The following is a 22,993-nucleotide window of genomic DNA, read 5'->3' on the forward strand; positions in this document are numbered from 1 at the left end:
ACAAAATATTACAGAGTAGCATGAGCACTTGGCTTAGTCATCAGGAATATAAATCAGAACAATGCTGTACCTGTCTGTTCTTAGAAGCAAGGAGGATGTAACAACTGAGAGTTTTCTCTCCTCTGTTGAAAGAACCCACATGCATAGGGCAAGAGGATTCCCCAGGCACCTTCCTCTCCCCTGCACTTATGTTGGTTTTTTTTCCCTCTTTCCTTCACCATGTCAGGAGTCCATAAAGTCCTGCAAATACAGGGAGCTTTCCTATTGGTTTTTCCCTCTTGGGAGGCACCTTGTTAGGCCAGGTCCCCAGTTCCCAGAACTCCTTTTCTCTCCCTTGTCTGAGGAGGACCTGGTCCCACATCTTCACCTGTTTATGATAGGGAAGCAACAGAGGGGCTGCCCTCCTAGTTGCTGGTTGCAATTTGTTGAGGGCCACCTGGGACTAATTTAATGGATCCATACACCCTTCTGAGGTGCTTTTTTGTACCAAGCTTTGTTTTGAAGCCCTAGAAAGGAAAGCTAGCTCTAAAGGACCCAGAGGCAGATGACAGCAGAAGTCTAGGGCACAGTGCAGGTGAGCATGACTAATTCCTGCCAATTAATGGATGGAGGTCATGCTCACATCCATGGCATAGATGAAATCTGGGGAACTCAAAGGTTACCGACAGTGGGAGGCTTAAGCAGCACATAGGTGAGTGTGAATATTCCTGCTGGCTATGCCTTCCTGCTTCATGGGTGAAAGTCACACTTGCACCCATGGTTGGCACCTGCAAAGGTCACTGGGACTCGGGGATATAAGGTCAGAAGAAATAAGGGAGCACCTTTTTTTTAATCTCCTTCACATACCTCAGGTATTTGCTGGAAGGAGAAAGGAACAAAGTGATGCCTTTTTCACCTATTTCCAGATGGATAATCAACCATCTTCAGCCTGCATTCCTCTCGAGTGCATCCTGAATCACCGGGACTCTTTGACCATCAGACCCTGGAAAAAGAAAAAAAATGCCTTTTTCATCCTCTGTCTTCTTTTCCAGATGGTAACCAATCATCTTCAGCCTCCACTCCTCTAGAGTGCATCCTGAATCACTGAGGCTCCTTTCACCCTCAGACTCTGGAGAAAAAGCGACTCATATTCCTTTGCACGAAGGAGTGGTTGAATTATGTTCTGTAGGAAGGAGAAACATGGTCTCAGTAAGGAGAAGCATGGTCTCAGGAAGGAAGAATTAATTTCAATACCATTCTGCAGCTGTACCTTTTCTGTAAACATGAGGGCAAATGGTCCAAAGTGCAGGCTTTCTTTGCCTTGCAGGGTAATCTGGACCTTTGCCAACATTGTAGGATTTATTCAGCTCTTCTAGTGGTCATCTTAGGAGAGACTGCAAGGGAAAATCCCAGGAAACTAGGGAAGCAAACCCCAGAGGTACCTCCAGTTTGGTAGTCAACTCCCTCTGCTCCTCTTCATCCAGCTTCTCTTCCAAGCTTGCCCCATCCTAGAAATTCTCATTTTAGGCAAGTCTCAGTCTCACTCCTGCCCCTACAACAGATGCCTGATGAATATGGCCCAATTAAGGTCCAGGTCTCCTTTTCATTACAGGACTTAAGGCAAATTAAGAGGAGTCTTAGCAAGTTTTTAGATGACCCTGACAGGTGTATAGAGGCTTCCCAGAATTTAACCTAAGTATTCAAACTCTCCTGGAAGGATATTTGTTACTTTTGAATTAGACCCTGACTACTGCTGGAAAAAAGGCCACTCTGCAAGTGGCAGATAATTTGGGGTATGAGCTTCATATCTCATATAGTGCCCAGGAAGGGGATAAGCCTTATCCAATTGGAAGAATAGCAGTACCATTGGAGGACTGTAAATGAGACATCAATTTATGATGAAATGGGAGAATGGAGGAGAAAACACTTTCAGATGTGCATACTGGAGGGCTTATGAAGGACTAGAACTAAGCCTCTCAATTACTCCAAACTATCCATGATAGACCAGGGATTAGACGAGAATCCCACTGCCTTCTTAGAAAGGCTAAAAGGGGTCTTGGTAAAGCCTACCTCTATCTCCTGATTAAGTCAAGGGACAACTGATCCTGAAGGATAAGTTTATCACACAGGCAGCCCCTGATAGCAGGAGGAAGCTCCAAAAGCAGATTATATGACCTGATAGTACTTTAGAGAATCTTCTGAAAGTGGCAAACTCAGTCTTTTACAATAGGTATGAGGAGGAAGCTCAAAAAAGAGAAAGGAGATACAAGAAAAAGGCAAAGGTTCTAATGGCTGCCTTGCAGGCTCACAAACCCCAGGGTCCCTGAGATGCACCTGCTAACTGCTACAAATGTGACAAGCCAGGGCACTTTAGGAAGGACTGTCCCTACAGCAGGAGGAAGTCATGCTGACACCGTACAATTTGCAATGGGGACCACTGTAGGGTAGACTATCCCTGGAGACCGAAGTCACTGGGTCCAGAACCAGTCTCCCAAATGGTCCACCAGGACTGAGAGGTCCTGGGGCTCCCTTCCCCGGATTTGGCCGGTGGTTCAGATTGCCATTACCATTCAAGAGCCCAGGTGATTCTGGAAGCCAAAGGGAGGAAGGTGAGCCTTCTTCTGGAAACCAGAATAAGCCTTTCAATTCTCCTCTCCAATCCAGGACCCCTCTTCTCTTAGCACATCCATGAGGGGCATCTCAGGAAAGCCTTTAACCCTATGTTTTCCCCAACCCCTTAGTTGTAGTTGGGGAGATCTCTTGTTTACTCACGCCTTTTTAATCATGCCTGAAAGCCCAGCTCCTCTGTTGGGCAGGGATATTTTTGCTTGTATGGGAACCACCATCCTTATGGCTCCAGGACAAACACTTTGTCTCCTCCTAGTGGAGACCAGTATTATCCCAGAAGTTTGAGCAACTCAAGGGAAAATTGACTGAGCCACAACCATCACACTGGTCTGGATCCACTTTAAGGAACCTACCTCCTTCCGTATCCAAAGACAATATCCCCTGAAACCAGAAATTAGGAAAGGACTAGAAGCCATCATCAATAACTTGAGGATATAGGGCCTCCTCAAATCCTGCAGTAGCCCTTGTAGTATCCCAATATTGGGAGTACAGAAACCCAATGGGGTATGGAGACTAGTTTAGGACCTCAGCCTCATTAATGAGGCTGTGGTTCCAATGCATCTGGTGGTTTCCAATACCTACACTCTCAAATACCTGAAGGAATTAATGGTTCAGAGTCCTGAACCTAAAGGATGTATTTTTCTGCATACCATTACACCCCAACTCCCAGTATTTGTTTGCGTTTGAGGATCCCTCATCCAGTCCACCCAGCTAACCTGGACAGTGCTACCTCAGGGATTCTGAGATAGCCTGTTCGGACAGGCATTGTAAAAAGATCTCTCTGAGTTCCTTTATCCCCAGGTTAAGGTTTTACAATATGTAGATGTCATTCTCTCTGTACCGCAACTGAGGAAATCTCTCAGGAGGGTAGTAAGGCTCTTCTTAATTTTCTGGCTAACAGAAGATACGAGGTCTCAAAATCTAAGGCTCAGTCCTGTCAGATTTCAGTGAAGTACCTGGGTCAAGTCTTGTGAGAGGGGACCAAGGCACTAGGCAAAGAAAGGATTAAGCCTATCTCCTCCTTTCCCCTCTCCCAAACCTCAAACAACTGAGGGGATTCTTAGGCATTACAGAATTCTACAGGTTATAGATACCTGGGTATGGTGAAATAGCTTGTCCCTTATATCACCTAATAAAGGAAACTCAGGCAGCTAAGACCCACTCCCTAACTTGGGAACCAGAGGCTAACAGGGCCTTTGACAAGTTAAAACAAGCCTTGCTTGAGGCACCAGTCCTTAGTCTTCCCACTGGGGAAATGTTCAATCATTATGTCTCAGAAAGGAAGGGAATAACCCTGGGGGTTCCAACTCAGTCCCAAGGTGCAGCCCAGCAGCCTGTAGGCTACCTAAGCAAAAAGCTTGATTTGGTAACTAAAGGATGGCTGGCCTGCTTCTGGGCAGTTGCAGTGGTAGCTTTGCTGGTACCAGAGGCTGCTAAGTTTATCATGGGGGAATAACTTACCTGTTTATACCCTACAAAATGTGGCAGGACTGCTGTCTTCTGAGGGAAGTCTTTGGCTAACAGCCAACTGCCTCCTCAAATATCAGGTTCTGCTATTAGAGGAATCTGCAGTTCAGTTAAGAATCTGTCCCTCCCTAAACCCAGTCACCTTCCTTTCAGAGGAGGCTGGGGAGCTTGAACATGACAACAAACAGAAAGCAGTGCAAAGCTATGTGGCCAGAGAGGACCTCAAAGAAACCCCCTTAGAGAACCCAGACTGAACTCTATGGTTGGAAGTTCCTTTGTAAAGCAAGGGATCTATAAGGCTGGGTATGCAGAAGTCACCCTGAATGACATTATTGAGAGCATGCCTCTCTCCTCGGGCACAAGTGCTCAACTAGCTAAGCTAATTGCCCTCACAAAGGAGCCTGAATTAAGCAAGGGGAAACAACTTAACATTTATACTGATTCTAAGTATACTTTCCTAGTCCTCCATGCCCATGCCACCATCTGGAAAGAGAGAGACTTTCTCACAGCCAAAGGGTCTCCCATTAAATACCATCAGGAAGTCAATAGACTATTATCCTCAGACTTCCTTCCATGGGAAGTGGAGTAATACATGTAAAGCCACCAAAAAGGGACAGATGAAATTGCTGAGGGAAATAAGTTGGCAGATGAAGCAGCTAAGCCAGTAGCAAGAGGGCCCCAGATTTCTGATCCACTTGAGGCCCCTCCGATCTGGGAGGGCTCCATAAAAGAAATGAAACCCCAGTATTCTTCTGTGGAGATAGAACGGTCCACCTTTTGGGGATATGCCCTTCAGTCCTCAGGATGGCTGCAATCAGAGGACAGCAAGCTTCATTTACCAGCCTCCAGTCAATGGAAAGTTCTTAAAATCCTCCACCAAGCCTTCCACCTTGGTAAAGATAAAACCTATCAAGGCCCAAATGTTGTTCTCAGCATACTTAACCTCCTTGCAAAATTTGTTTCTTCTCACCTAGAGGCCATCAAATTCCAAGCGGTCATGCAACTGGAGCCTTGGACAATTTGCTCTCTTTTTACCAGCTATCCTTAGACAAGCCTCTGAGACAGAACTGACTGCCATTTTCCCTGAAACATCGCCCCCTGTCAGCAAGAAGCTGTTGAAGAGCAGTCATCAACCCTATCCTAATGGCCATTAGATGTACCTCTTCAGAGAGGGGATTGATGGTGGCAACAGCCCATCTGGAGCAGCTGCTGGGAGGATGCCAGCTGCAGCAAGAGACACACAGCCAGTGGAAGCTGGGAACGGGTGAGAACCCCGCCCCCTACTGAGTTGGTAGGGCAGGAGCCCAAGCTCTCAGGTGTAGCTGCAGCAGCCCAGCTGCAGCTCCAGACCCCAGCATCCCTGTGCTCTCAGGGGCCCAGGAAGCTCCCTGGCCCTGTAGGCTTGATAGTGCCTGCTCCTGCTCCCTGGGCTCTCCCTGCTCCCAGCACTTGCTCTAGGGTGGAAAATTATGGCCAAGTCTGGGTACTGTCATAACCCAGTTGGGTGTGAGTGCACTCAGGTTGGTGCTGACACACCAGCCCGCCCCCTGCTGCCTCAGCCACCTCCAGACTTTGAGCACTGACGAGCACTGAAGGAGGCTGGTGGGGTGGGGGTGGGGGCGCTGAGGGCAGCTTGGCATGTCTCTGGGCACCTTTTGGTGTGGACAGTCTGGGTGCCATGGATGGCATGTTAACAGCAGACAGGTTCCTGGGCAGGAAGGGACAGGTCCCCAGTGAAACCCCACCTTCAAGTCAGGGATGACCTGAAGCCTGGGGCCTGGGCTACCAATTTTGGACGGAGGCTGCAGCCCAGAGTGAGAACTTATGGTACCTTTTCCAGGCTTACCCATGGCCACCCATGGACCAATCAGCATGCACTTCCTCCCTTCTAAGCCCGTAAAAACTCCAGACTAATCCAGGCTCAGATACTTGTCAGGACGACCTGCCTGTGGAAAGGAGCTACCCACTACAGGTCTCCTTTCCACTTGAGAGCTGGACACTCATCAGGATAACCTGCCTGCTGAAGGGAGTTACCCACTTGGGGTCTCCTGAGAGCAGTTCTGTTGCTCAATAAAACTCCTCTCCACCTTGCTCACCCTCCAGTTGTCCATGTATCTTGTTCTTCCTGGACATGGGACAAGAACTCAGGACCCACTGAATGGTGGGACTGACAGGGCTGAAAGATGCCCTCCGCTACTTGCCACATTGCAGGTGACAAGATGGAGAGAAGAGCTGTGGCCCTTTGGGGAGCCCAGACCTAGAGGCTTCCCAAGCAAGGGCTGTGACACCCTCTTTGGGGCTCTGCAGCTCCTGGCTTCTGGGCACTGCCATGTTTCTCTTGTCCAGATGCGGGTACCCACAGCAGAAGCTGTTTGTGGTACATCTGATCCAGCTGCAGTTTTGCATGGAGCAGTCACCTGTGCCAGCGCCTGGAGCTACCCACCCTGCCACAGCAGCTGGCATGCCTGGCTATGGGCAGTGGCCAGACCCCACACTCACTCACTCACATGCCTCTTGCCACTCCAAGCCTGGATCACCCTTGGCAGGTGGGGATCTGGACTGGTAGGGTGAGCTGAGTGCAGCCTGCTGGGCTGAGTAGGAGGAATGAGCCCAGCAGGCCTGAGCAAAACTCGGGCAAAGACGCCACTGGCCACAGAGGTTTCTGGTTGGACAAGCGAAATCCTAAGGAAACAGTGATGCTTACAAAAAGCCAGCAAAGGTTCTGTGAGCAAATGGTTGAGACCAGACCTGGACTGACTGTGGCCTATCTGGGAAAATTACCTCCAGCCTCCTCTCTCAGTGCTATTTCCTTGGAAATTACAGGGGTGGATACACATGTCCTGTTGTGTGCACTTTCTTTTCTGTTCCTCCTTCATCCATGGGCTCACACCTGAATGGGGAGCTGTGAGTGGGCATCAGGGTTGGGCCTATATGATCAGAATAATAGAAAAAACTAGTGAGAAACTGAGGGGATGCTTTTGTGTCAAGTTTGCCCACGAGCATTTAGTCTTGCAGCTGCCCTTGTCCCGTGTGGGTAAGGGAATGTAGTAAGTTGTGTGCCTGGGTTGCTGTTGGAACCTCCAGTCAGATTAAGAGGTAATGAATGCTGAAGCCCCTGTGCTGTGTCCTTCTGTGGAGCTATCGGCATGGCATATTAAACTAAAGATGATTGTGACTGTGAATTTAATTGCCCATCTGAATCCATGGCACTCATTGGTGGCATTTGAGATGTATACAAAAATGCTACCAAAAAGGGATGAGGATCTGGGCATGGAGTTGCACACCTGTAGTCCCAGCTACTCAGGAGGCTGAGGCGGAAAAATAAAATAATTTGAGCCCAGGAGTTGGAAACCAGCCTGGGCAATGTAGCAAGACTTCCATTTCAAAGAAAAGGAAAAAAGGGGATGAAGAAATTAGCTTGCAGGCACACTGCAGATGAAGTGCACACATCATGGATGAATTTCAGCATCCAACTAGACACTGAAAGAATTTACACAAACAATTCTTTATAATTTCAGAAAAGCTAGAAAAATTATCTAGATCCTTTTGTGGTTCATAAGCGTGATGATTGGATTTTCACACTCATATATGAGATGTGCCTCCCTTAAACCTTGTTACAACTTCAGCACATTACCTGTTTGACATGAAAAAAGAAAAAAATCCCCATGATTGGTCTTTTAAAAAATAGCAGGAAGCGGCCGGGCGCGGTGGCTCAAGCCTGTAATCCCAGCACTTTGGGAGGCCAAGACGGGCAGATCACAAGGTCAGGAGATCGAAACCATCCTGGCTAACACGGTGAAACCCCGTTTCTACTAAAAAAATACAAAAAACTAGCCGGGCGAGGTGGCGGGCACCTGTAGTCCCAGCTACCGGGGAGGCTGAGGCAGGAGAATGGCGTAAACCCGGGAGGCAGAGCTTGCAGTGAGTTGAGATCCGGTCACTGCACTCCAGCCCAGGTGACAGAGCAAGACTCTGTCTGGAAAAAAAAAAAAAAAAAAAAAAAGCAGGAAGCTCAAGAAAAAGTATAAAGTTTTAAAAAAGAGATAATAAGCCCACAGAATATGATTAGATGATTAAGAGAAAGGGGAAGAGCCCAGAAAAGAAATAAAAAGCAAAAATAATACAGAGCACAAGACCACATTAAAAGCAGCAACTATGTATAGCTGTTTGTATATAGAATATATTTGCTGTTTTTATGTGCTTTTGCGCTCTGCAGTAAATCTGTATACAAATAGTTATATACTGAAGCACATGGAATAAACACAACTAAAAACACAGTTAGGGACATGGTAAATAAGCTAGAAGAAACACAAGTTAATGAAAAAAATTAATTGAAAATATAGTTATAACAATAATTACAGATATATTAAATATGAAAGCAAAGAAAATCCAACATATAGTTGGTTTTCCTGAAAAAGAAGAAAGAATAAGTAAAATGAAAACAATATGTGAACATGTAATCAAAGAAAATTATTTTAAAGATATACCTGAATTTGCAACTCAGACGTAACTGGATGAAGTCTCCAAATGTCAAGGGTAAATTTTTAAAAAGACAGTTATCTATACCAAAAAAAAGCAGTTCCTGGTATGTGGTTGTCTTAAAGATATGCTCACAACTTCTTTCCATTCTTCTGTGGTTGAGGTGTGCTTACTTCCTCTCCCCTTGAATGTGGGCTGGACTTAATGGTTTATCTGTAGGTGACAGAAGGCAGCAGGAAGTGACGGTGATGGTATGTCACTTCTGAAGTTAGGTTATAAAAGTATGTGGATTCTAGCATGGGTTCTCTCTCTCTCTGTCTGTCTCTCTCTCTCTGTCTCTTCAGTCACTCATCAAGGGAGTAACCCGCCATGAAGACCCCCAAAAAGCCCATGTCACAAGGATCTGAGTGGGCCTGGAAGAAAATCCATCAGCTTTGGGTGAGCCTCAAGTGGCTGCAGCCCCATTTGTCAGCTTAGCCGCAACCTCACAGAGACTCCAAGCTGGTATTATCTAGCTAAACTGTTTCCAGATTTCTGACCCACAGAAACTGTGGGATAATAAGTATGTATTGTTTTTAGTTGCCCAGTTTGGGGATAATTTGTTATGCAGCACTAAATAGCTAATACACAATACAAGGTGGAAATTTGTTCTCAGAATTGTCTATCTCCATACCCCATTCCAGAAGAGAGAGAGGGAAATGTACAAAGCTCAGAGTGAAAATATGAACCAGGAAATGTTACAGTTAGCTAAACCGTTCATGTATATATGTATGTACCAGGTAGACCTTCTCAAGCATGAAAAAGCTCAGGGCAGACAACAACCATGATCCTTTTTGAAAAAAATGTACTTGGAACAATTCGAACTAAGCAACAAAGAAGTGATTAAAATATTAAAATTCATAAATGCAAAAGCCATGAGAAGAAGATTAGTGTTTGACATTAAACCTACTTAAATATTCACTTCAACAAGTAAAACTAAATTGTGAGAAGTATGGTTACCAAGAAGAATACTAATATTATAGAGGCTGACAATGTAAAAAAATAATGATAAAATGTACAAAATCATGAGTGAGAAGGAGGAGAGGTAGGAGACAGTATAAGTGTTCTAATTTTTTTATTTTTCTTACCAAGAAGTGAAAACATACAGTTGAAAATTGGAACTTGTTAATAATAATGACTTCAATTTCATTGTTTCATAATCATTTATTTTTAAAAGAGATCTTTGAGGAACTAACATCTTTTTTGAAAAAAAGTCTGAAAATTTTGAATGAATAATTCCTACAGTTTTACTTTAGCCTTTTTTCTTAAAATTTAATTTATGTTTTATTTTACAATTAGCATGACCATATTTTGTAAAATAGTATGTCTCTATATTCTATCTGTTTAAATGTTTAGAGAGATATCTGGAATAATGATCATCATACATTGACAACAAATCATTCTTGCCAGACTCTGAGATGATCATTACCTTATATTTTGCTTTGTCCCCTTCAGCTTTTTTTTTAAGATGGAGTCCTGCTCTGTTGTCCAGGGTGGAGTGAGTACAATGATGTGATCTCGGCTCACTGCAACCTCCAACTCCAGGGTTCAAGTGATTCTCTTGCCTCAGCCTCCTGAGTAGTTGGGATTACAGGCCACTGCCACCATGCCTGGCTATATATTATTATTATTATTATTTTGTATTTTTAGTGCAGACAAGGTTTCGCCATGTTGGCCAGATTGGTCTCGAACTCCTAACCTCAGGTGATTCACCTACCTCGGCCTCCCAACCCTTCAACTTTTACGTGTCACTTGAGTTATTTGAAAAAAAGATAAACGTATTATTTTTGCAAAATTAATGTTTATTTTATAAAAGGAAACAGGAGATAAATTGAATATTCAATTTAAGGAATAGGAAAAAATGCAAAATGACTCCAAGAAAATAAAACAAAGGAACTAACAAAGGTAAAAGTACAAATGTGTGAATTAGAAAGCAAAAGTGAATTTGATCAATCAAATAAAAAACTTCCTTTGAAATATAGACAACTCTATGGTGAAAACTGATGTAGATATAAAGAGGAAAGACACAAATAACTAATAATAGGTAGAGGTCAGGTGCAGTGGTTCACACCTGTAATCCTAACACTTTGGGAGGCTGAGGTGGGAGGATCGCTTGAGGCCAGGAGTTTGAGAGTAGCATGACGCAAAATAGCGAGATCCCGTCTCTACAAAAAATTTAAAAAACAGCCAAGTGTGATGGCACAAACCTGTAGTCCCAGCTATTCAGGAGGCTGAGCTGGGAGGATAGCTTAAACCCAGGAGTTCGAGGGTACAGTGAGCTGTGATCACACTACTATGCTCCAGCCTGGGCAACAGAGCAAGACCCTGTGTGAAAAAAATAAAAAATTTAAAACAATTAAAAAAAAGAAAAGGTCAGAGATGTGATGAGAAAAGGCAAGCAGGCTCATGTTCGTGCAGCCTAATGGGAGCTCCTTCAAGGAGCCTGGAAACACAAGCTTCTCCCTCCATGCCCAGTGAGAGAAAACTTTACCTGCTAGAATGTGAGCTCGGAGGGCAGCACACACAACTCCAGTGCCAGGGTCTTGCTCAGGGTAACTGTGCCACGACTGAGCCTGGGCAAGGCACCACCTTCCTCTCATGGAGACATCCTGCTCCTCACTGCCACCGTCTCAGAACAACCCCCATTCCACCTCCCAGGCCCCTCTGGCTGGCTCTGTCTGGCCACGTTCTTGCAGGATCCATGTAGACACACACAGGGGCCTGGCGAGGAGTCAGTCCAGCAGATGATCAGCCTCATGAGGTTGGCTCAGATCTGATCCTGGGTCACGGAGGTGCAGCGGGGCCCTGGTGGCTCCCTGAGCCCATGGTGGCAGCACTTACCTGGGAACTCCAGGCCCCTTCTCTGCAAGACTCCAGATGTGTCCACCACCTGTGTAAGTCCCCTCTCTAAGGCCCCTCGGGGCTGCTGCCTCCTCGGCCGCCCAGCCTGGCTCAGGGGCAGTCACTCACTGGCAGGTAAAGCTGTGCCCTGAGCCCCCCACTGGCCTCTGATCAGACCAGTTAGACGCCCCTTGGGCCTGAGCCCTGGGCCTGTGGTTAATATCATCGGAACTAACTTGTGATTGTCCAAGAGGAAACTGGTCTGACTCCCTCCCTCCCAGCTCCTCCCCGTCTCAGGGACATCAGCAGGCAGCAGCCCCGGTGACCCCTGCCCCACAGGCCTCACCTGAGGACTGGACATGGCACTACTGGAAAGTGCGCAAGGGCACCTCAGCCTCTGTCGGGTGCTCTGTGCATGTTTGTTAAATAAACACAGATGATTACATTAACGACCACTGGGATACAGTGACCTCCAGTCTGTCGCTGCGTGAAGGGGCACCCCAGACCCTAAGTTCAGAATTCCTTGCTACTTTTGCCACATGTCAAGTGAGTTCCCACCTCCAGGCTTTTGCCAGTCCCTCTCATCCTGAAACATGACTCCTCTGCGAAGACTTCGTTCAGCCCCAGCTCTGAGCTCTCACAGCACCCAACGCACATGGATGCTCACCCCACTGCAATGAGCTGCCGTCACCCCCCCGAAGACTGAAAGCTTCTCAGGGCCAGGTCTCACAGACATGGTCCCCCCAGCAAAGGCACACGGACACCGCCCTGCTTGCATCTCATAATGTGCATTTGGAAAACACTGGGCCAACCGGCGCAAGCCAGGGGTCTTCATGACAGGACGTCCCGCAGCCTTCAGTGTGTGTAGGTCCTCAGAGCGATGCTTGGTTTTGCAGTGGGTACCCGCAGATGGCTCTATTTTGGGATATCTGTTAACAAGTCTCACTGCCTGTGTTCCATTAGAGCAATCTGGGAGAGCCCCCCGGCACTGGGGACAGGACCCTGTTCCCACTAGGTGGAGTCGGGAGGCATTCGTCCTACACTAGACAAGCTTCAGGCAGCCTTTGGGAAACTCCGTTCCCAGGCCTGGGCCTCTCCCCTAGCCTCCACCCCCCTGTCTCTGAAGTGGGCAGGAAGTGACCTTTCAACCCATCCTCCGCTTGGGTCCTGTGTGCCCAAGGTCCACCTGGGCTTGATCCTGGAGTTACAGGGGCTGGTGTCCAGTCCCATTTCCCCACTGGTTTGCTGGGCAACCCTGGGCAAGTCCCTTCCCATTTCTGGCGTTGCTTAACACAAAGAGGGACTTAGTAGGTTCTCCCTGGCACTTTCCAGCTCTGACATCTCAGGAGGAGCCAGGGCCCCTCGCTGGGCTAAGGGAAGGGGAGTTTGGCCTCTGGGATAAACCAGGGGAAACTGAGAGCTGCCAGACATCATCTCAGAAAACGGTCAGAAGCTGCAGATTCTGACCTCCCAGGACTTTTGTGACTTCCCCACATGGCCACTTCTGTTAGGAGAGGAACCTATCCACCCGGTCTGTGTGGTTAGCCTTTAGTTGAAGGGAGTCCCATTGAGCCTTGGGAGAGGACAGAAAGGGCCTCTCTGGGTGTGAGGGTGGGGACTTCCTGTGGGAAGTCCCTGTCTCTCAGGGTGCTGGCCTGGGACAGGGGTGGGAGGTGAGCTCCCGGTGGGTGGTTGCCTACCTTGTGGTGCTGCCCTTGGAGGTCCAGGATGCCCCACTTGGTGACAGACCAGTGGAAGGTCAGGCCTGGCATGGCATTGCCAAAGGAGAAAGGGTTCTGGTGGTTGGTGATCCAGGTGATATAGATGGACATCGGTGGGGAGAAGTCAGGCCTGGTGACCAGCGGGGTCCCAGCACTAGGAATGCCCCCAGAAGCTGTGCTGCCTCCTTCAAGCAGTAGGAGATGTACCCAGTTCTTCCCCAACTAGAGAAGGACACGGCACACGTTTGGGAATTTTGATGAAATACCAGTCAAACCAGAGGCGGGACTGTTTTTCCCACGCTGTCCCTCCCTTGCAGCGGGCTGTGCCCCCATGGCCAAGAGACCCATTTCTGGAAGGAGTCCCTGGAGGTCTAGGAGGCTGTGTGTTCCCCAGCAGCACAGCTTGCCCTGCCCCACAGTGCTGGTTTCTCCGGGCCCCTCTCTCCTAATCTAGCCGGGGTCCCTGCTCACAGGGCACACAAGGGTGGGGTCCCTGGCTCCATCAGTCTCTATTTGCTGAGAGTCTGCTGACGGCACAAGTGGAGGTGAGACAGCAAAAGGCCACAGCAGGTGCTGCGCCGAGCTGCCCAGTCTACTGCTAGTGCTGCCACTTCCTAGCTGTGTGGCCCTGGCATGAATCTTACGCTTTCTGTGTGTTCATTTGTTCTTCTGCGATATGGAGATGGTTCTGACACCAGCCTCCCAGGGCTGCTATGAACACCAAACGGATTAATGTCCAAGACAGCATGAAGTGGAGTAAGTGCTACGGTCACCGCGCTCCTGTTAGGCGCCTGGTGCTATCTGAGGTGTGGGAAGGTGACAGGCTAGCAGGAAGCAGGCCTTCTTCAGTGGCTGCAAGAGGGTGTCTCTCTGGGTAGGGGTGGTCGGGAAGCTGCCACTGTGCCCCTAGATACCCAGGCTGGGCAGACGGAGGAGGTGGAGAAGTGCTGTAGCTCGAGGACAGGGTTCCAGCAGTGGCTCTTTGGCAACCCGGATTCAGAGCCCAGGAGGTCCCCTCACCTGAGTGCTCGTCCTCATCCACGTGAAGGGGGCGCGGATCCTCATGGCCCCAAGCAGCAGCACCTTCACCTGAACGAGGTCCTGGGGAAAGAGCATGGCACTCAGGCGCGGGGTGCCAGGACACTGTGCTGGCCAGGAATGCGACCCCTCAAGGGAAGGAGGCTGCAGATAAGAGGCTGTGGCGAGAAGGCCCCTCAGGATGCCCAGCACTGTGCTCCTCTGCCAAGAGAGGCCTGGTTTAGTGGGTGGCTCACCCTGCATGAGCCAGCCACTGCCTGTCCCACGGCCCCGCAGGTCCCAGCCCAGTGCTCTGAGGCTGCCACCCTGTCTCATCCAGCTGCTCCAGGTCAGCACTTCAGACTTGGGGCCAGGGACTGGGGTCTGCTCTTCTCTAGGCCAGGCTGCCCTCAAGTGACAGGTCTCCAGACCCTCCCAAACCCAAATCCAGCTTGCCTGTATCTCACTAAACAGAGTACAGGGACAAATGCAGGAGTCCAATGGAATCTGATTAGAGCAGACCTTATAACCTCCTTCCTTCTCAACTCCATACTCCTATTAATCTAACTCTCCTGGCTTCTTTCTAGTGCTGCTGACTCATGTGGAACTGACGTGATTAAACCTCTTAGACTCTTTGCCGTGTACTCATGCTGAGCCCACATTCTGTGCCTCATGACCTGGGCTAATGCCTGGCACATAGCAGTGCTTGATAAGCACTCATTCCCCTCCTTTCACTTATCCTTCTGCTCAGTCTCCTCCTGCTAGTCTTGGCCCTCCCTGTTGCCTTGGGGTGCTGCTCGTGTGACCTGGATTGGACAGATGGGACTGGAAGCAACTGACCAGAATCACATTCCAAGCAAGGACACAGTGGGTTCCAGGCGAAGCCCTTGCCTGCCTGGGCTCAAGAAGATGCCTCTCAGATGGGGCTGGTGATGCAGCCCCTCCACCTGCCAAGAGCCACCAGGGCCTTTCTCCAGCACCTCCCCAACCCACCAGATGGGGGACCCAGAGGGGAGAATGCCAGCAAAGTCAGACAACAAAGAGGAGGGATACTCAGTGGTCTGTGTCCCTCTGGCTGAATTTCCAGCCAGCTACCCTTTTAGCTACTGGAAAATGAACCAGTTCCTGAGGCTGCAATCCTTTTTAGAGAAACAAAACAAAACAAAACAAATAAACCAAAAAGCAAACCCAGGCCTCCTGTCTGTAAGTCACAGTCCTGCATGTGACACTCTGGGAAGCCAATCTGAACCCTGCCACGTTCCCAGGATAGTTTTTAACATCCCCAAGACTTTGTCTTGGAAATCGACACACACTGGATCTGGGCATCCACCTCTGCGATTCAGACTTTGTGGCTTAATGGGGATACTGGACAGGCACGGAAAATGCTGGGAAAAGGAGTAAATCACTGAACTCAATGGCGGATGAAATTCAGCCTCTGAAAACAAGGACTTCCCTGCACCCCCTCTAGGGCAGTTCACTCTCCAGCTCCCGGGGCGCTGTGTTTACAGGCTCTGAACTCAGGACTGCACGGACTGCTTCCAGGGGACCTAGTTCTCATGAGGAATGGGATGACTGATTCTGAAACAGGTTTCTGTCCACAGTTGCATTAAACATCACAGAAGGCTCTTCTTACAGACCAAGTTTCTGGTCCAGCTGTGAGCGGAACCCCAAAGCAACCTTCCCTGAGATGCTTCTGCAAGTCACCACTGGCAAAGGAGGTCACAAAGAATGCAAAGGCCCCAATTTTAGCCTTGAGCCTTGGTCAGAAGGCGGAAATGGTTTCTCACCTCCTCTCCAGAGGACCAAAGGAGACCCACCCCTCACAAAGCAGGGAAGTTGTCAGACTCTCCAGACACCGACTTTCATCTGCTTGAGTCAATCCCACCAAAGTGGGGCAGGAGACCCTCCGGGGAGACGACTGTCCTAACTTGGCCTCCTACCTTCACTGCCAGCCCAGAAAAGCAGTTCGGAAAGTCCTCCACCCTGCACAGAAACTGGGAAGATGACTTAACCTCGGCTGGTGTAGAAGATGCTAGCAGATGACCCAGGTTTTTCTCCCACCTGGAAATACAACTCCAGGGCTGAAGTGCAATTTTTTAATTCACCACACATACACCGCACTATTCTGGAGACATACAATGCACCCAGAAGGCATGCTCAGCCCACAGCATCCCTTCTCTACTATCAGCACATGCTCAAGCCTGGATTCAAGTGACCAAAAAAAGGCCCGAGAGCTCTGATGCTGGGCGGCCCTGGGCCCAATCCCAGAACTGGCTCATGGTGACTGTGGGCCTTTAGCTAGTCCCTCAGTCTCCTCATCATCAAAGGGGGACAGCAGGAAAATGCACAGGGTACCGAGAGGACTGAAGGACATGAAGGCAGAGTGCTTGGAGCAGCACCTGCCCTCACCACGATTGCCCTACCCTCCAGTGGGAGGGCCCTTTGGGGCCGGGGGTTGCTGACGACCTTGTCCTGTAAGGAGCAGCTGGAAAGACTGGGAGACTCAGCCTGGAGAAGAGCAACCTCTGGGGGTCTGGGTGCTCCCGTGTCAGCAGGGCTGTCCTGCACAGGGGGTCCTGGGAGGGACTGCAGACCCAGGGGGCAGAAGCAGCACCCTTGGAGAGAGGTGGTCCTCAGAGGTAGAACCCAAACACAGTAAAGAGGCCTTTGTCTCAGGCATAGCTGCTCTGGGAAGCAGTGGCCTATCACCAGAGGTGGCTGTCCTGGGGAGTTCGGATAGTGCCAGTCTCCAAGAGCACGTCTGTTACCTGAGAGATGATGACCACCTTGCCTGTCTCTGCATCCACCACCTGCACAAGCCCAGACACAGTGCCCTTCCCCATGGTGAGGCCTCGTACCAGCCTGGCAGTGCTCACCAGCGCAATGTTCTCGCTGCTGATGGAGAAAAGGATGTTGGACTGAGGCTGGGGGCTGCTCTCAGAGGTGACCTGAGTGGGGAGGAAACAGCAGTGCATCAGTGCCTACTGTGCCAGCCAGCCTGTGTCTCTCCCAGATGGAACCAGGGCCCCAGTGCTGATGGCTTCCACCTCTACACAGTCACCACGTGCTGGGACAGAGGCAGTGTGCCAGGAGCTGGGGCTGCCATGCAGTGGCCCACACTGGGGCTGGAGCATGATATGGCCTCTCAGCTCTCACCTCCATCATGACCCCGATAAGCACTGTTGCCTTCCCTGGAGTCAGCCCGAGCCAGGGAAGGACCATTTGAGATAGAGGAGAGAAGGAATTGCTGTGCCCTGAACCCACGGCATCGAGTATGACTTACATGTTTTGTGAGAGGAAAAGTCAGTGTGTGGACATCGCCCCTCTGTGAGCAGTGACCCGTGCGTGGGCCCCAGGGTCCTGGGGGCTGCCTCCCAGCCACGGCCGAGGCTCTCTGGTTCTTTAGGGCATATTCTGCTGTTTGTGACTGTGCTCCACTTCCTGAGAAGTGAAAACAAGGACCTTTCATGCAGCTGGAACCCTCCCCTTGGATCAGCAGTTCTCAGTGTGTGGTCGCTGACCAGCAATGCACACCCTCCAGCCACCCCGGCCCATGGAGCCAGAGGCAGCCCTGCATCTGTGTCCTAGCATGCCCTCTGGAGATGCTGACATGGGTCAAACTTTGCCATCCACTGCCTTTAGGACTCCCTGGCTCCTCTTTCGAAGGTTGCCTCCTTCCCTAAATTTCTCCCAATTTCTGCTGAAAAACACCTTAGAATGATTCTCTTGTCGGTACTCTCAGAACTTTTCAGATGAGGATCAAGGGACAAGGACTAGCCCAGGAGGAGACAAGGGATGCCAGTGCCATGCTGTGGAGCTGGTGAAGTCCCCACCTGCTCCTCCTGCATCCCCTACAAGTGCCCTCCTGGCAAGAGGAGGTGAGTGAACATAGGAGGCATCCAGGGCACTGCTTGTGTGGGAAGATTGGTCTCTGCAGTGCTGTGCTATTGCTGGTCAGAAACAAATTTCTCATTGCCAGAAGAAAGGTGCAAGTCCATCTAGAGACACAGACAGTACCCACCTGCTTCAGATCACAAATTAATGATGCCACCATCCCCAGTGTGGCCCAGGCACAAGGAGAATGTTGGCAGGGCTGGTTTAATGTTGCTGCTGTGAGTAGACTTGGAACAATCCCTGGGTCACGACTGCCATGGCCTGTGGCTGCACTGCGGCTCCTGTCATAACCTAACACCCTGAGACAGCCCCACACCACATGCTGAGCCCATGCGAGACCTCAGAGCTCCCCTCGTCCAGGAATAACCTACTTCAGGAGTTCCCTTTGTGACATCTCTGCTGGAGGAGGTGACCACCAGGAGGACTCACACCAATGTGACAACTGGGGAGGCTGCTCAGAGCTTCAGGTGCATGAAAGGGAAGTATTTGGCCAGGTGGGGCTTCTTGTGCAAGTCCAGCACATGGATGTTTGCCTTCACTGTCTTCCCAATCTCCACCTGCATCGTGCAGACAGAGGCTCGGGGATGGCCTCTGAAAGACCAATGTCACCATCTATGGTGCCCCATGACTTTCTGAGATACTAATAGCATCACCAGTCTCAACCCACAGACCTGGGAATCAGGGATGAGTCACCCAGGTTTACCTCTGAACTATCAGCTAGTCAGCAAATGAAAACTGATGAAGCGCTTATTCCAAGGGATGGGTCAGGGGAGGGCGACTGGGGATACTTAGAGGCATAAGTTCCACTCCCTACTCTTAAATAACTAATACACTAATTAGGGAGATGAGACAGTGCTTAGAACAGCAGCAGGCATCCAGTAGGAGTTCAATAAATGCTCACTGACTGAATAGCTCACACCTGGCAGTGTAGAATACAATAAGAACCTTAGGAAATGAGAGTCAGAAATACACAGTGAAGAAATAGAAAATTAGCAAACAGCAGTGGAAATGAGATTATAGGAGAAGTATGTGAGGCTGGGTAGAGCATAATAGCTTCTTAAGGAGCCTAGTATGCCCTTTTAATTACCAGCCCTTCTATCCACTCAGGATCATAACCACAACCCTCTGGAAGCCCAGCTTCAGTCACCTCAGATATTTGGAGTAGTAAAATTTCCCTATTGATGTGAAAGATAAAACAAGATCTATTCCTTGTCCTTTTTTGCAATGGTGCTTGGCCTGGGTGAGTTGTACTGATTTGCCACTGAAACTCCAGAGAACCCAAAACCTGTATTTTTGGGGGAAAATCCATGCTCAGCAAGACATGTGCCTGGCTGGTTAATAACCTACACCAGCTAAAAGACAAGAATTCCCAGGTCATGGCTAATTTAGAGGCAACTTCCAGCAGGATTTACTGCCAAGCCTTATGGAGATGTCACCTGGGATGAAGAAGTCCCTTATTGGAGGGACTCTGCATCATCAACATGGAGCGAAGAAGATAGAAGACAGCTTTGCAAGCTCACAGGGGAAGGGATGCAGACTCCAGGAGCAAAAGCGAAGGCCATAGGAAACATCCCACAGCCCCCTCACTCTCAGTTCCTGCAAGTCTGCTGAGGGGGCCCTGTCATGAAGCTTCCACTGATCTTGTCAACCACACGGACATACAGCTCCTGAATGTCTGACACGTAAACAACAGCCTTGGCCAGGGACGGGAAGACGAGGCACAAGTCATGGGTCATGATGGTAGACGAGCCAGGGAGCAAAGGGTGCACCTGCAAGGTTCGGGGCCGGGGTGGAGGGGCGGGTGGTAGATTACATGCATAGCCCCCCTCTGCTCAGGTCCATGAGCAGTGCCTCGCCCTCAGCACCAGCCTATCACCCCACTGGCAGAGCCCACCAGGCCAGCACTGGAAAGCAGTGGACAAGGGAAATCCTACCACAAATAGTGCCCTGCCCACCTCTCATCACGAGCCCCACTGCTGGCCAGGAGATGGGCTTAGGATATAACACGTCAGTGCTGCGCTAGATCTCACTGAACATTGATCTCCACTTTGCACATTTTACAAAGAGAAGAAAATGGAAGCTGATCCAAGAGGGGCAGTCAGCAACCTTGGGATATGCAGGAACTTGAGGGCAGAGTGAGAATGCAGTCCCAGGATGCCACGTCCTGAGCTGGCCACCTGCTACTGCAGCCCTGGCGGTAGAGAAGCACCCCTGAGGTCTTCTGTGAAACTGCAAGACAGGGACTGGCAGAAACAAGACAGCTACTTTTCAACAGCAGCTGTCCATGAGAAGTTCCAACCAGAACGGACTGAATCGCAGAACCTGGGAGCAGCCCACGAGGTCACCCCAGTGTAAGCTCCGTGCATCTCGCTCAACTCTGTATCTGATCAACAGCCCCAGCTCTGTGTGAAGCAGTGACTGCAAAGGTGTGAGTGAATGAACAAACCAGAGTTAGGATTTTCCAGGCTTTTCACTGCCAAAGACCCTTTTAACATTTATTTATTATTTTTTTAAGAGACAGGGTCTTGCTCTGTCTCTGAGGCTGGAGTGCAGTGGTAGCACCACAGCTCACTGCAGCCTCAAACTCCTGGACTCAAGCCATCCTCCCGACTCAGCCTCCAGAGCAGCAACTGGGATGACAGGTGTATGCCACTGTGGCTAGAATAGATCCTTGTTTTTATTTTTTTATTTCATTTTTTTAGAGACAGGGTCTAGCTCTGTCACTTAGACTGGAGTACAGTGGCATCATCACAGCACACTGCAACCTCGAACTCCTGGGCTCAAGGCAAGAACCCCGTTATTTTTTATTTTTTATTTTGGAGATCCAGTCTTGCTCTGCCACCCAGGCTGGAGTACAGTGGCACGATCTTGGCTCACTGCAGCTGCCGCCTCCCAGGTTCAAGCAATTCTCCTGCCCCAGCCTCCCAAGTAGCTGGGACCACTCCCAGCTAATTTTTTGTATTTTAGTAGAGACGGGGTTTCACTGTGTTGCCCAGGCTGGTCTTGAACTACTGAGCTCAGGCAATCCACTTGCCCCAGCCTAAGAGCCCCCACTTTAATCATTTTCTGTCTACCCACTTTTTTTTTGAGATGGAGTCTCACTCTGTCACCCAGGCTGGAGTGCAGTGGCGTGATCTCAGGTCACTGCAATCTCCACCTCCCAGGTTGAAGCAATTCTGCCTCAGCCTCCTGAGTAGCTGGAACTACAGGTACGTGCCACCATGCCCGGCTAATTTTTAGTAGAGATGGGCTTTCACTGTGTTAGCCAGGATTGTCTCGATCTCCTGACCTCCTTATCTACTTGCCTCAGCCTCCCAAAGTGCTGGGATTGCAGGCGTGAGCCACTGCACCTGGCCATCTACCCACTTTTAGGGATTCTGTCTTCAGGACTTTCACCCCTAAAAAAGTGCATCAAAATCACCCTCTCATGCTGCACAGGATTCACACACGTAACGTGTCTGTTTGATGGACTGCATACAACTTGCCTTATTGCTTAGGCGTGTATTTCATCCAGGTGGTATTGGAGCTGGGCAGGCAGGAACAGGTCATGGAGCTAGTGAGTCCAGCCGGCTGCCCCACTCCTCTATCTGGGCCTGGATTTTTTGCTTGCTGTTTGTGGTCTCATATTCATGGGGTGAGTAGCAGGGGTTTTTTAAGTAAGCACGTCAGGGTTTGCAAAGCTAGTTTCAGTATCAAGAATCTACACACACACATACAAAATCAGGTCTCTGACCCAAAAGAGAAAACCAAATAGGATAATTTCTCGCCCAGATGAAAACCCTTCAACAGCTGCCCAGTGCTCTGAGAATGAGCCCAAAGCCTTAGAATGCCCTGTAAACCCTGGTGTGGTCTGGCCCCTGCCTCCTCTCCAGTTTCCACGCATATCACACTCCCCCACCACGCTTATGCTCCAGTTACGCAGGCCTTCTCTCCCACTCACTCAGCCAGCTACCTTCTGTCTGCCTGCCTTTGGGGCTCAAAGCCCCCTTAAAGACCTGGGGCTCTTTCCCCAGCCTCCACCTGCTGGCTCCAAGTCATCCTTCAGGCTCAGGTCCAGTGTTCTTCCTCAGAACAATCTTGCCTCATCCAGGTCAGCTCTTCCAGTGCCTCTGCTCCCCTCTCCTGGGGGCTGGACCTGCTGCATGCCATCAGTGTTGATGGGGCCTGCAGTGCACTTGGCCTTACTCTCCAGGCTGTCCCCAGCACTCACATACCCTCAGGACTCAGCCCAGCATCTGGCCCAGACTGGTCCCCCCGTGCATGTCTTGATTGGATGAGCTCCAGGGTCACTGCTCTGAGTAATTCTGGATAAGGTCATGGAACCTGGTGCTCCAGCCTGCTTGACTTTACAGAGTAAAACCAGCTTTGTCAAGCCTTGGAAATTCTGAAAATCACCTGCAAACCTCATGGACCCTCACCTATTTGGCAAATGCTGATTCTAGTCCAACCTCTTCAATATACAGATGAGGAAACAGGCCCAGATGACAGGATAGGGGTGTGGCTTTGAAAAGGCAGAACTGGGGATAGAACCAGATACTCTAACTCCCAGCTTAGGCTCCTTTCCAACTCTCCTCTTCCCAGGGGAATGGAGCTGGATGCCTCTTGGAGCCAAAATGGAATTGCGGGGAGGGGAGGAGGGAGAGTGGCCAAAGGCAAAGACCAAGCTGAGAAAGGCCCAAGCCCATAACTGGCTGGGGGCACAGGAGATCAACAAGCTGACCTGAGCTGCACATACCACCTATTCAGGGTACATCAATACAGACGCAGCATGCCTGGGTTATTCCATACAATGACTTACAGTAGATGAATAAAGATCACAAAGTGGACATCACGCTTATACTCCAAAACAGTAGCTATGTGATCTGAGCCATCACCACATGAGCCTAGTGTCAAATATGGGCTGAGGAATGGGGTCCAGGAGCCACCAG

General features: G+C 49.7%; 1 protein-coding gene across 1 annotated transcript; it reads right to left on the bottom strand.

The window, feature by feature from the left end:
* Positions 1–8,533: 8,533 nt before the first annotated feature.
* LOC105517964 (putative uncharacterized protein C3orf46) lies at positions 8,534–18,360 on the bottom strand. Its single transcript, XM_011950744.1, has 5 exons — positions 18,223–18,360; positions 16,940–17,119; positions 14,175–14,255; positions 13,134–13,376; positions 8,534–8,766 (listed from the first exon to the last, which is right to left on the bottom strand). The coding sequence occupies exons 1-5, from the start codon at positions 18,223–18,225 to the stop codon at positions 8,755–8,757; spliced, it is 519 nt and encodes a 172-aa protein (XP_011806134.1). The 5' UTR covers positions 18,226–18,360; the 3' UTR covers positions 8,534–8,754.
* Between the last annotated feature and the right edge of the window lie 4,633 nt (positions 18,361–22,993).

Source organism: Colobus angolensis, unplaced genomic scaffold (assembly GCF_000951035.1).
Source record: "Colobus angolensis palliatus isolate OR3802 unplaced genomic scaffold, Cang.pa_1.0 Scaffold31, whole genome shotgun sequence".
NCBI classification, from domain to species: Eukaryota; Metazoa; Chordata; class Mammalia; order Primates; family Cercopithecidae; genus Colobus; species Colobus angolensis.